This window comes from Anoplolepis gracilipes, chromosome 3, assembly GCF_047496725.1.
Source record: "Anoplolepis gracilipes chromosome 3, ASM4749672v1, whole genome shotgun sequence".
Taxonomy (NCBI): Eukaryota; Metazoa; Arthropoda; class Insecta; order Hymenoptera; family Formicidae; genus Anoplolepis; species Anoplolepis gracilipes.
In genome coordinates, this window is record NC_132972.1 from 13,220,256 (window position 1) to 13,234,865 (window position 14,610).

General features: G+C 32.9%; 1 protein-coding gene across 8 annotated transcripts in view; it reads left to right on the top strand.

Moving 5' to 3' along the window:
• Positions 1–14,610, top strand: part of Tfap-2 (transcription factor AP-2) — a 208,170-nt gene that overhangs the window by 153,470 nt on the left and 40,090 nt on the right. For 7 of the 8 annotated variants that reach the window (XM_072887845.1, XM_072887846.1, XM_072887851.1 and 4 more), the window contains one exon: positions 8,727–9,101. In XM_072887845.1, coding sequence (XP_072743946.1) covers positions 8,727–9,101 — 375 coding nt within the window. Of the gene's footprint in view, positions 1–242; positions 1,269–1,639; positions 1,958–8,726; positions 9,102–14,610 lie in introns of those variants that run through there. The other variant, XM_072887844.1, reaches the window with a different exon arrangement.

Here is a 14,610-nt window from a genome sequence, read left to right on the forward strand (position 1 = left end):
AAAAGTAAAATATAAATAAATAACGCGTTCTTTTACTTCCTTTCTTCCAAATTCTTTTAGTTTAGTGATTTAGATTTTTATCATCAGCAATTTTAATATTTAATATCCAATATTTAATATTAAAATATAAATATACTTAAATATGTAATAGTTTCCAATTAAATATATTTTAAGATATTGTGAGATATTTCATTTCTCAAACAATCTGCGATTACAGTCATAATATTAATTCAGTAAATTAACTCTACTATGAACAACATTGAAATCTTATTCCAAGATGCGCTCAGGATAGTATACAGGAGACAGTACAGCACCCCTATTTAAACATCCCTACGTAATGTGGATAAACGAGGAGCACGAGGAGCGGATGCGAGGAGCGCGCGTTCGCCGACTCGGCGAATGTCGTACAGCATCGCGCCGACTATATCAACTCCTATTCGCTCGATCGTGGGACGTCCCATCGTCCATCGGATGGTGGGGACGTCGGTGCTAGGTCTAGTGCCACGTGGTGACGCGTACCCTGGGGCGAAATTTTGGTCGTCGGTGTACGCGTGCACAGACGGGAGACTCTCTCGCTCTCGCTCTCTCTTTCTCTCCACATCACCATCTTCTCTCCTCCCCGTATGTTTCTCCTTCTATTTCTCTCTGTCGCTCCTTTGTCGACGCTGGGACACCAGGCCGGATGGTAGGGCAAGATACTAAGGTGGTGTTCGCAGTAGGTGGTGGTAGTAGTAGTAGTAACTCTCGGTAAGAGCGCGCCGTAGCACACCTCCCGTTTCGTCCGCGGCCAGTAAACGGCTCTCTTAGGTGTACACTTTCGTACGCTTCGCCGACGTCCCCGTCGTTCAGTCGGTCGGCCGCAACACGACGCTCGATCAGCTGTTCCGTTCCGGCCGCGAAGAAACCGCGCGAACGCTCCTCTTCTGTCACGCGCGCGAGACCTTCCATCTCCCATCGTTCATCGTTTTCCCGATTTCCGCGGATTATGTGCCGAATGAATCACCACTCTGTTTTCAGAAAAAACTGATTATGTGAAGAGATAATATTTGAAGGAATATATACTAAGTCGACGAATCGCTTCGTCAGAATCTCAATTTTTTGTTTTATTTTATTTGTAAGGAAAATCGAAGGCAAATTGATTAGTACGATAACGATCGATTTGAAGATTTCAGTGGAAATGTACTTAGTGTGCGTAAAAATTTCAAGAGAAGAATATTAGTTTAAAAAGTATTGTGACCACGAAATTATCATCAAGCTTGTACAATCTTGTACGTATCGAAACAATAGTGATCGATGAATAAAAAAAATTACATATCCTGATTCGGCTATTAGCCTCATGTTTTTATCATTTTTCTTTTTTTAACGCATAAATAATCACATTTTTTAATTTTTATATATATAACATTCTAACTGACAGAAATCATGCTTGAAATATCTCGCGTGTAGAATCACGCATTCCATAACAATTGATCTGTCTTTATTATAACGCTTGACTTTTTGTTCTCCATTCCTCCTTCCTACAATCTTTTTTTCGATCCTACAACTATAACGGCGCTCGAAGCCGTCGTGGTTTCGCGAAACGCAGTGCGAAGTGTCTCTCGTCACAATTTCGTGATTCAATGTGCCCGTCTCGATGTAGTGTACAGCGTATTTGGTACGCGGATGCGACGGAAACGGATGTAGCGCGGGATGCGTTAAGACGTTCGGACGAGAATCGACTTGCGATTGTGCCATGTGTACCAAGTGGAGGGATTCGAGTGTTTGAAGTGGTTCTCAAGTGACGCGAATTCTTTTCGGAGTATAGTGCCGTTCGCACGCGTTCCACCTGTCAAGTTTCGGAACCGGCAAACTGGAGATCCTAGGGATGTTTCCGCCGCGCACGGAGGCGCCGACAGCCGACAAGTTGACGCTTTGCTACGCGCCCCACGTTGACATGACCACGGTCATCGAAGTCGAGGTGCGATACATTCCGCGTTTATCGTGTCCCTTGCGCGTGAAAAATTCTCCCCTATCTTTGAAATATACTCGCCGATTAGACCAAGAGTGTATTTTTCTTTCCACAGCTTTCTAATTAACTTTGAAATCTCCACGTGAAATTAAATACGCGAAGAAATAAGATTTTATCATTCACTTCCTCTTTGTTATTACTTATATTATATCCGCGAGGGATATTCCTCGTGCGTTATCGTACGCGTAATAATCATACCTTTAGTTGTTATATGAATATATGGGTCAAAGTGCGTAAATATATGCGGCAATTACCTCTTCACTATGGCGACTGTGTAGACACCGAAGTTACATATTTTTAATTGCACGTGCATTCGCAACGTTATAATGAATACCCTGTCAAACTTTAACTGATATTAATGCAAAAATAACGGTAATTATTGTGTATTTCTTTCTCGAGGGCATTAATTTTGCTATTAATTTTTTATTTTATAAATGCTTGTCTCCGGCGTATAAAATGATTTACATTTATTTCATAATTACTTCGTCTTGGATTCATTTTTCTAGAAGAACAGTTTATTTTCTTAAAATACAACATGCATTTTTTATCTTTTGAACAGAATTCATATTTACTCTATCGCTTCGGTATAAGTGATTACAGTTATTCGCAAGAACGGTTTTAAACTGACTATAATTCAACGATCAATAATTTAACGAAAATAGAAAGACCTTTCAGGTTTAACTGCTGTTATTTATTTCTAATATTTGAGATACAATTTGAAGAGATACATCGAGATTCTCGAATAAATTTTATTTCGCTAATGAATACAAATTATTTTTATTTCAATTTTAAAAGTAATAAACTTAAATTTAACGAACGCTGAATATGATACAATCGTCAACAACATGAGACTTTTGCGTTAGAAAATATGGTATTAATTTTATTACATTTTCGGTACCGTTACATTTGACACACAATTTACGCTATAAAGTGTCGTTCCTTCTATGTTATATTCAAGATATTCATGCCGACGGAATCATTAACATTACCAATGAAAATATGTTCATGACTCATACTCTTAGTTTATTTTTATAATTAAAATTTCAAAATTATTTATGCCTAATCGAATTATTACACCACACTATGTATATATATTTTGGGCTATTAATTGTATGCGTGTGTTATAGTAATGGAGAACATACTTTCTCCCACCTTATCAACGGTGATCTCAGCAGGAAAGTTCGGCAGTGCTCTTTACGAAAGAGGTTGCTGCTTTTGCGAATTGTTCGGCGCGCCCGCGTTTACCGATATTGTCATATAGAATTTCCATGTCATTTGCTCATACATCAACGATTTCTCCTTCTCGTTCTCGCGCAACAGTAATACGATTGATATCAGTTTATTTGGCAATGAGCGCAAGTTACAACGTGCTAGTTTGTAGGCGTCAGAAAACGTCATTCAGCAGCGATTCAATATGCTTGATTGCTTAAAGCGAAGAATGAGTACAAGACAAATACGCGTATATTTAAAATACGCCTTTTCGACTTTCGACTTTCCTTTCCTGACTTTAATCACATGTGTATTCATGCTATGTACTTGTGGTGTTCAAATAATCTTTTCTCGATGATTCTCTATGATTCGTTATAATTTGCCTCTTCTTTTTAATATATATAAAAGTGTAAAATATCTTTTTTTTTAAAGATCAAATGTGAATTATATATTTGCAATTTTTGTTTTGTTTAAAACATGTGCGATTGAGAGATTTGCAATAAATTATTTTTTATGTAAAACTCATACAAACAAACATTTCGCGATGCATTACAGTAACATAGATTTTTAAAGAAATGCATTTTTCGATCGTTATAATTTATGTAAAAAAAATACACTCAAAATTACAATTTTTTGCATTTTTCAGCAAGTCTATATAACAACGTTTTGTAATTTGATGCAAATGTTCGTGTTAGTAAAATTTCAATTTGTATTAGTTTTCGAAAGTATAATTTCAAGAACTGAGGAATATCATTAATAAATTTTACCTCATACACATTCTAGTCTATATCAAATATATCGCTTCTAATAATAGTACTTTGAGCTTTAATTCGTGTGGTGAGAATTAATTTCGACTGAGAAATATTTTAAAGTAAAATTAATAGTAAAAGCATTTTATCTCTCACGAAAAAAAATATTTAAATTTTAAAAATATTTAAATATCTTTAAATTTTATAAAGAGAGGATTGTGTGTGAAATTATATTTTACAAAGTAACACGGAGATTTTTCTCGAAATATATTTTGTTCACGTTTCTTTTTTCATGTTTATACATATATGCATAAATAATTTTGTTTTGGAATATCTTATATATTTATAGAGTGAGAAAAGTATATAAAATTTACGCAATATTTTTTACAAAATTATTTATACAAATAAACGAATAAATAAAATATATTAAAACAAAATTCAAGTCACTTCGTTTCTTAACTTTTATTGATATAACCGCGAGGAATAAAATTTGCAAAAAATTTGCTTTTTCAAGCATTAGTCGTACTTATATCACAGTAGGCCCTACGGCGAGCGTTCGCTGTGCGGAGCAATATTTAAAGGTCAATTACGGGAAAGATAGATGCGCGTATCTTCGTGTTCCATCATCCTTAACAAATCCCGAAGAATTCAATTCTCTACGGAAGGGTGAGTGGCACGCTCGTGCTCCCTGATCGTTCCTAACAAATTTGAAAGAATTCGATGCGCTTCAATGCCGCACACGCCTTCTCAGATATGCAGATGCAAGGGCATAACATCGTGAAGGTTGAAACTAACGGTTGGCCCTTTCGCGGCGGATAGAGATGTATCGAGATCGTATCGCGATGAACGAGACCTCTAATGCGAAGCGCCAGACTCAATGCGATGCGGCAAGAAACCTCTCTTTCCAATACCCCCAAGACACACAATATCTCCGAGTGATATTATCATCTACGTGGGTAGGTATGTAATACCGTGCAATCGAGAACTTGCATCGCGAGATTACGCGAACTAAACTAAACGTGCAAAAAAGTGTCGATGGACCTGGTAAGTCGAGATTTATGGATCTTAGACTATATGGAACTTATAATTATGGAAAGATATCATCGAGTTCTCGGTATTCGAGTGTTCGGTATATGATTTTCCACCGATAAATCTGTAAATAAATTTTTCTATCAACGCTCGTCTATTCATATTCAAGTATCGAAAATGTTTTTTTTTTTTTATTTTTTTGTAAATATTTTGTATATATTCAATTTATTCAACAGAAAAATGAAATGTTATATAGCCCAACAAAGGTTTTCAAACATACAGGTACAACTTGTAACTGTATGTAAATATTATTTTAATGAAATTTATTGTAAAAATGATGTGAAAAAATGTTATTCATAAAGTAAGATGTATTGTTTATAAACTAGATGTGATTTGTGACATCTTTCGAATTGCTGTATCGACTATTATTGTTACGCTAGCTATAGAAATATAATTAGAAAATGATAAAGAGAAAAATATGCCTTACTTAAAGAATAGATAATTAATTGTTAAGTTATTTGTATAATTATTTTTCTCTATTTTGTAGAGACCTTAAATATTAACAAACATAATTACAAGATAGATAGAAAAACATCAATGAATTGTCTAGATAAATAGACAAATATATAAAATGTCGCAAGAGCCTTTCAGCTGTGATTCAAATTATTTTTATATTTTATTAAGTTAACCTTTATATTTTATAAAATTATCAGTTGCATGTTTGTGTGCACTATCGTGAAACTTTATGCACGCACTAAGATACGCATTTGTATTCACCTCTTTCTATTAATCTATTATAATAATCGGTGCTCTTATTATATAGTAAATTTTGGAACCGGTTTATTCCTCTACTCACATTATTAAAGTGATTAAGACAATTTATAAATACAGTAGATATAGAAATGATTATAAAATTTTTAAAATCACAATTTTTATTACAATTATTATTATTAGTTCCATGATGTTATTAATAGTAATAATAGTATTTACATTATATGTATATATTATTAACAAATGAATATGACATTAATAATTAATCAAGTAGGAAAGCTCTCTTTAATTAAATAAAATGAAATAGTTTAAAAAGGCATAAAGAGCTGTATAACTATAAGAAAGTGAAAATGAAAAGTAAAACTAAAAGGTTATTTAAAAAGTATAATAATTTAATAATCGTAAATAAAGTAACGTGTTACATCGAGAATTTGACAGTTTAACTGTGAGTGTGGGCGGACGTTTCGACTTATTTTTAAGTCGTCCTCAGCGCCTACTATTGTATATTCCAATTAAAATTACGAAATAAAGTACTCAAAAAAACGCAAAAAGATTTTTTAGTAGAAAATTGTGCATCTACATGTTACGGTTAAGTAGGAGTGATATAAACGCAATAAGGTAATTAAAATCTATATATGATGGTCGCAACAGTTATATCTAAAGCTATTTTAGTCATCCTTGAATTGTCGTTGACAAAGTTCAAATTGTGGACAAGCTTGATTGTTGTCTGTAAACATATAATAGTTATGCGCAGATGTAGGGGTGGTTGAATTAACAAATTAACGCAGTAATGAAATAATTTAGACAAGAATTATAAGTTAAATGAATTAGTATGAAATAAGCAGTCAAGCAAACGATTAAAACAAAGTTATTGAAACGTTAATGTGAGTCAATAGTATAAAATTTGAATAAAGAAGTCATCGAAAAATACGTCAAAATATAAAAGGAATTTTAAATCAAATATAAAAATTGAATAAAAATATATAAATAAGTAAATACACAAATTTATATATGATTTCAAAAAATAATTTTGGACAAAGAATAATTTTATAATAAAAGACTGATTTCCGAAATATTATATGTAAAAAGACAACATAACGGCTTAAATTTGCAAAATGATACATATTGTTTACCTGAAATGTATAACGTAAAAATAAACAAGCTTGCTAAGATTTAGTGGTCATACATGGAAATTTAGCCAAGTATTATCGTCACTCACAGTTATACCTATGACGCGAACAGTCATCGTAAGAACTCTATGCAAATTGAGCGACATATATGGATTTCGAGTTACCTTATGACGATGTGAGTTATCATTTTACATTAACGTTTCAATAACTTCGTTTTAATCGTTCAATACTTTGCTTGACTGCTTATTCCATGCTAATTCATTTAACTTAAAATTCTTGTCTAAATTATTTCATTGTGACATAACTGCGTTAATTTGTTAATTCAACCACCCCTATATCTGCGCATAACTATTATACGTTTACAGATAACAATCAAGCTTGTCCACAATTTGAACTTTGTCAACGACAATTCAAGGATGGCTAAAAATACCTTTAGATATAACTGTTGCGACCATCATATATAGATTTTAATTACCTTATTGCGTTTATATCACTCCTACTTAACCGTAACATGTAGATGCACAATTTTCTATTAAAAAATCTTTTTGCGTTCTTTTGCGTACTTTATTTCGTAATTTTAATTGGAATATACAATAGTAGACGCTGAGGACGACTTAAAAATAAGTCGAAACGTCCGCCCACACTCACAGTTAAACTGTCAAATTCTCGATGTAACACGTTACTTTATTTACGATTATTAAATTATTATACTTTTTAAATAACCTTTTAGTTTTACTTTTCATTTTCACTTTCTTATAGTTGTACAGCTCTTTATGCCTTTTTAAACAATTTCATTTTATGACATTAATAATAATAGTTTTGATAATTATTATATTAAATGCATATTTATTATTTGGATTTTAGATTATTTGATATTTCTTTATTTTAAATGCCACGATATGGCAAAGAAGCAAATGAATTAATCGTAGATGTTAAATTTGTAAATTTTATAATTACATGGGCAGCAAGATTTTTATATAGTTTATGTTGTAAAAAGAGTCAGGATATTAATTATCTGAAAAAACACCTGTCCAAAATTATTAAAACAGTCTAAGACTTACGTAATTAGATTTAATCGATAGAGGAAATTTCCGTGTGTTACTATGTTCGTTACCATGTAATTTCGGTCCGGTCTAACTAATGCGCGATGCTTAAGCCTTTCGCATCGGATGCAATGTGCGTGACGTACCTCTTATCTGAGATCGATCAGATGTGCGATGTAAATAGTCTGTAATTACCACCATGAGAAGTGAATCCTTTACGGGCGACTGTGTGTAAGGCTTGTAAATGCAAGAAGATTCATTTTCTTCTGTTTCAGCGAAACTAATTGATTAACCTTTCGGGTCTTTCTAGTAGCAAAACTTAACACGATATTACAATCTATTTTATTAATAAACAGGGACAACTTAAACTTTTCTCTGGCTTTTTCGCAATAAACGATAAATTTTTATTAATAGTTTTTCACTCTTTAAAAACTATTCTATGTCAATTGAGGGAAAACGCATTTATATATTTAGGTTTGGAATTGTTAATAAAAAATTTCTCTTTTTCTGAGATTTAACAAATTACACGAAAAGTTATAAACTTTAAAGAAATTTAACAAAGAATAGCATTCACTTCCAAAAGAATTTCGATTAATGCATGTATATATAAACTTTTGACAATTAATTAAGATTTTTTAATTTTTTTATACATATAAATGTTATATTTTCTTAATTTGCAGAATACTTTAACACACATTTAATGGATTTATGTGTGTAATATTTTTGAAATATTGTTTACTTTCTAATATTATATAATAATTATATGTACCGTTTTACGTGTTTGCAGGACCGTCTGACTGGTCATGGGGGCATCTCCTCACTAAGCGGCGGGAATTCGTCGCCCTATTCCGGTGCTCATCATCATGGACATCGGGGAAACGGAAACGGGGGCGGCATGCCCCACCACGGAGGTGCCTCTCTGCCGACCGCCTCCGACTTCCAACCCCCTTATTTTCCACCCCCGTTTCCCTCGCACCATCACGCGCCCGCTAGCCCCCAGCATCCCGGTCTTGGCCAACCGCAACACCTGGATTACCTCGTCAGCGATCCTTATACGCAAACGCTCAACACGCTGCACCAGCACCACTACAATCACCTGAGCGCTGCTGTCACCGCGGGCCAAAGGAGCGGCGATCTCAGGAGAGACGCCGAGCTTCACGTGGTAAGTGCTTTAAATATTTTTCTTGGCAGTTTCTCTCTCTCTCTCTCTCTCTCTCTCTCTAGAATACACTAATATGATAAAAGATCACAGAGAACTTGGATTCGTACAATTATCATGTTTTTATCTCATCATTGAGATGAAAATAAACAGACAACTATATTTGATACAGTTTAGAAGGTTCGAAGATAACTTCAAAAACTTTTTAATATTTTTATATATAAAAAAAATTAAAACTATAAAGAGAAAATGTTGCATGACATACAATTATAAAGAATATATTATAAAAATCTCAAAAGCAATTATTAAGACAGAATACAGATTAGTTTATAAAAAATGTCATTCGCGTAAGATTAAAAAGTACGATGACGGTATTTCGCGGTTATATTCAAATTAAACACTCTCGGTAATACATTTAATGATACACGCTTTGCAAGGTTAAAGACAGTCGTATATAATGTCTATCGTAAAATATAGTCAACCGCAAAAAAAATTGTATAGTCGAGTAATATACTTGACCGATTCGCATATGAATCTTACATTCCTTAACCCTTTGACTCTGAAACTGTTTGTTCAGCAGCTCACGCGCAGCAACATGTATAATCAATCTTTTACACTCTTCGGACAAATGTCAATGTCATGCACTTACATTGAACATTCGAGTTTTTTTTTCACATACTTGATGTACCTTTTTTATTCCATAGTGCAAAAATTACGATTGTTAATTTGATCATAGTTTCTATTCGTTTTATTATCCATCTCACGATTATATAACTATGAACAAATTTTACATGTTTTTGCATGTATGATAAAAATGTTAAATATCTAAATCTATATCAAATTGAGAAAACTTGACTAAAACTTGATTTGGTAAAAGTGCATAAAAGGTAACACCTCTCCGATTTTCTTGCTACTTACATTTATTGTTCGGGGAGTTGTTCTGAATAATTCCCCGCAAGAATTAAGTAAGGGACGGCATTGGTTTAGGAGATATAACAAAATGAAATTTCATATTTTTCATGCTGTTCCCTCGGTTTTATAAACTGATAATATCAACAATGAAGTTTGTTTACGTCCTACTAATTTGTGCGACACGGAAAAAGTTTTTGTTTGCATTTTTTGAGGGATATATGTACTGTTGAATGAACCACTTGGTATTAATTTTTATTAATGATATATATTTTTAATATTTTCATAATACACACACACACACACACACACACACACACTTTATTCAACAGAGAATCGCATGTTAAATAAATAAATTTGCAGTAATACGTTGAACTTTGACAACATGTGTCGTATACATTACTAGGACGTAAGCAAACCTCATTGTTGGTATTATCAGTTTATAAAACCAAAGAAACAGCATGAAAAATTTGAAATTTCATTTTGTTATATCTCCTAAACCAATACCGTCCCCCACTTGATTCTTGCGGGGAATTACTCAGAACAACTCCCCGAACAATATATATAAGTAGCAAGAAAATCGGAGAGGTGTTACCTTTTATGCACTTTTACCTTTGATTTTTTATTCAAAAAAAAATTTCCGAAAGAATTTGCGTGAAATCGAAAAAGTATTATATTGTTAGATATTAATTAGATACTCCAGATTTGTCTGAAAATAAAAAGACAAAGAAATAGAGAAAGAAAACTTTACCATGAATTTATAATTGTTTTGTATAATAATTATTCGAGATTAATTCAACGTACGTTAAATGCATACTGTAAAAAGCTCATTGTCAAATTTTTTGTGCACCTCATTGAAACGTGACGAGATCTCAGTATATTTTCGTATGATATCTAATGTCGTTAATTAAAATAACGATCGTTGCACTAAATTTAGTAGTGCTTGGCTTACGGTTCTGGACAAATTTATCTAATGTTATTAAATCAGCAATGTCGATCGGTATATTATATTTAATTCAAATAAGAAGAATTACATGAAGTGAGAAAAGCAGAACTCAATTTATCATACATGCAAGTAAATGCAAGTTAAAATTATTTTTCTTTTACATCATATACAAATTATTTAATTTATTATCATTATAATTTCTTTATGTTTATTTTTTTTGCATAATTGTAAATCTTAATCCTCTCAGTTTTACCCAAGATTAATCATGGTCTATCATTAGTCGAAATAAAGGTTTGTATCTTTAACGAACGCGGTATAAATCGCGGCGTTGCAATCTTGGGTGGCTTGGGATCCTTTCTTGTGAATATCTCTGGCGAGGTATCGTACTCGGAAGCATATGGAAATTGTGGCAATGTCAGTCGGTATTCGTCGCGGGGAAATGGAAACTGGCAGAGATCCGGTCACGTGCGTCGCTCGGATACCTCATTAGCGTACCGTCCGTCCGGCGTGTTATTTGTAGGACGCCGCCGCGTGCAGTGTCTCGAGTTGGACGTAATAACGGGTGGTATCGATCTATTAGACGGGTCGCGGCCAATAAGTCGTCCCGTGACATCGGTGATTGCGATCATTGATCCTCTCGCGAGCACGGCCGGCGTGGACGACCTCGTAGCTCTGTTGCCGCGCGACATTTGCATTTGCCACGGTACGGAATGGCCTGCTGCGTGTAATGTGTCCTACGTGGACGAGCAACGTGTCGGGCAAACGTCCCGTCCTTGAGAGATGTCTGTCTTTGATACAAGAAACTTTTATGTTCCCCGTTAATTTTACAAAGCATTTTTATTATTTTTAGCAAGTATCGTACATTATAAACATTAATTTTGTTACTATGGTTTATAATACTTTTTTATTTGTAATATTACATATTTTTTCAATAATTTTACGCCTTTAGACTTCAATATTTGTCGTCTTTTTTTTAAAGATAGATGCTATTTTTTTTTAATTTAGATACTAAATGATTCTTATATAGATGAAATAATTCTATATCTATTATAACTGCAAAAATATATATTTCTATGGTTAAATACATTTAAAAGTTATATAATTCCTTCTCTAAATTTTTTCATAAATACACTTAAGATAATGAAATTTATAGCACTTGTTTAATGACAGTAAAAATTCTTAAACAATTACATGTTCGATTTAATACATAATTTGCTTACATTATATTGTATCCAGTAATAATATCCAGATGTTGTATAGTTGACCTCTCTCTCTCTCTCTCTCTCTCTTTCTCTCTTGAAACCTTAATAATTATTATAAGAATAGTATTTTGTGATCCACCTTGCGCACGTTCTGTATTCACGCAAATACCACCCTAATTACCACGTCAACACACGCTACTGCCGTCATTTCTATGCGGATTACATTCGGACGATTTCCAAAGGTGTCATGTAACGCGAAGAAAATACGTTCGACGAAATTCGACACGTGTGCGACGAATGCATGCGTTTTTACACAAGTCCGTTCGTTTCGCACACCTCGAATTTTAGAACGGTGCAGAAGAGCACGGCGGTTTGTTGCAGAGAGCATCTGTCCATGCCATATGCAGGCTCGAGTTGCCATGTCGTTTTATCGAACACCATGATTATTTTTCTGTCCGTATGATTAAAGGACATACATATGATACCGTGTATACTGCTACTATAATTTGCACATCGACTGAAATACTGTCGAATAAGTTGTCGCATGAGAACTAACGAGAACTTTATACATGGATGTTTGAATTTTTTCATGATGTCAATTTTCTTCTAAGAATATAGTTTCTAAAGTTTAAATGATTAAAAATAAATTATGTTTTGTGTAAAATAACTTTTAGATATGTAAATAGGTGAGAAATTTAATAATAAATGACAATATTTTAATTCATTATTATAACAGATCTTTTTATTCATAAATTATATATTACTGAGATCAATGTTTAATGTTAAAAATTACAAAGATAAAACATTGTTCTATCAAAATTGATAAAAGAACTAAGTATATACTTAACTTTCCAGTAATGTAAAGTGATTTAACCATATCACTGATTGTAATGTATGAAAATTATCTGAAAACACTTTATCCATCTACGATCAAAAATATGTTATTGATTATCTTAAATAGCGTATCCTTTTGATGCTATTTCTTTTAAATCAACAGATATTCTTCTGACAATGAGAAGAGTTTAACATCTTTGATTTTAATAAAATCTCATAATGTACTACGCATTTTCAGTTTTTTACAATATTGAATCAAAGTGCGGAATTACAATTTTATAATGATTAATGACATTTCTTGTATTATTTTCTGTATAAAAAAAATTAATACAAGATTATTAGATCACTGTATAAGTTTTGACTCTGAAAAATGCATTAATTGTGAGATGATATCGAGAAGTGTACTTAATATATGCAGATTTTAAACATGTTATGAAATAAACCGTGAGTTCTTGATAACCGTTATTATCTATCATAATTCTTTAATGCATGAAGTCAATAATAATTAATCGGTATGAATAAAGGTCACCACCCAAGTTACAAAAAAAGATTTTAAAAATCTATAACCATTAATAATGGAGGCGGCAATCGCGATAAAAGGAAATAATAATTAACAATTTTAAAAAACATGCAAAAGATTATGAAAAAATGTCATAAGCATTACAAATTACTCGTACTTACGTACTGCACGCATGCATATATTATAGATATAGATGACTATATAAATTTACATCTAAAATGTCTCAATACTTATTTGTAAGAGTTTATTATGTATAATTAATCAGTTATTTAATTGCGACTAAAGCCTCAAAATACTCATATCCTGAATAATTTATAATATATTAAATGTTAGTTAAATTTAGGATGAATTTCGTATTTAAAAATATTTTTTATATTATAACATAGCCTTCTTTTAGATTATTGAAGATACGTTTTTTCTCTTAATATAAAAAAGTTATATAAATTTCACACAATGGGCAAAAAACTTGTAAATTATTTTTCATTATTTAAATAATATTGAACAAATACTTATACAAAATGTTGTATTTGTTAACACTATATATGATAATATTTTCAATCAAACTATTTATTTACATATTAATGAACAGCACTGGAGAATTTTCTTTTGTGCAATTATTACAAGCAATTTTAAAAAAGATATCACTTAATCTAATCAATGATCATCTTTCGATAATATTTCGATAAACGTCTTTCAGAGCTTCGCCGTCAAGACTGGCGAAATGGAGTGAAGTCGTAGAAACCGATGAAATCGTGCTGATAAACGCGACACTTGCGATAGATAGACGACAATAAATAGCACGCGCGGTTTATCGCGGGAAATCCAGCAGGTTTAACGACGGGGAATGCGAAGATCCACGGTTACTTCATGCCCGTCATAAGACGTGACTTTCGGATCCGCTCGAAGGCAAGAGCGGATCCGAGGCGGGGGGAGAGGGGGGAAGGGTTATTCATGGGACACGAAGTCTTAAGCTTCAGCCAGTTCTCCGGAAACTACATACCCGGTGTCTTTGCATAGTTCGCCATAGTTAGGAAACTTGAGCGTTTTGGATATTAAACGCATCCCGTCCCGCGTCTGCGCGTCTCCCCGCAGGTTGCTCGA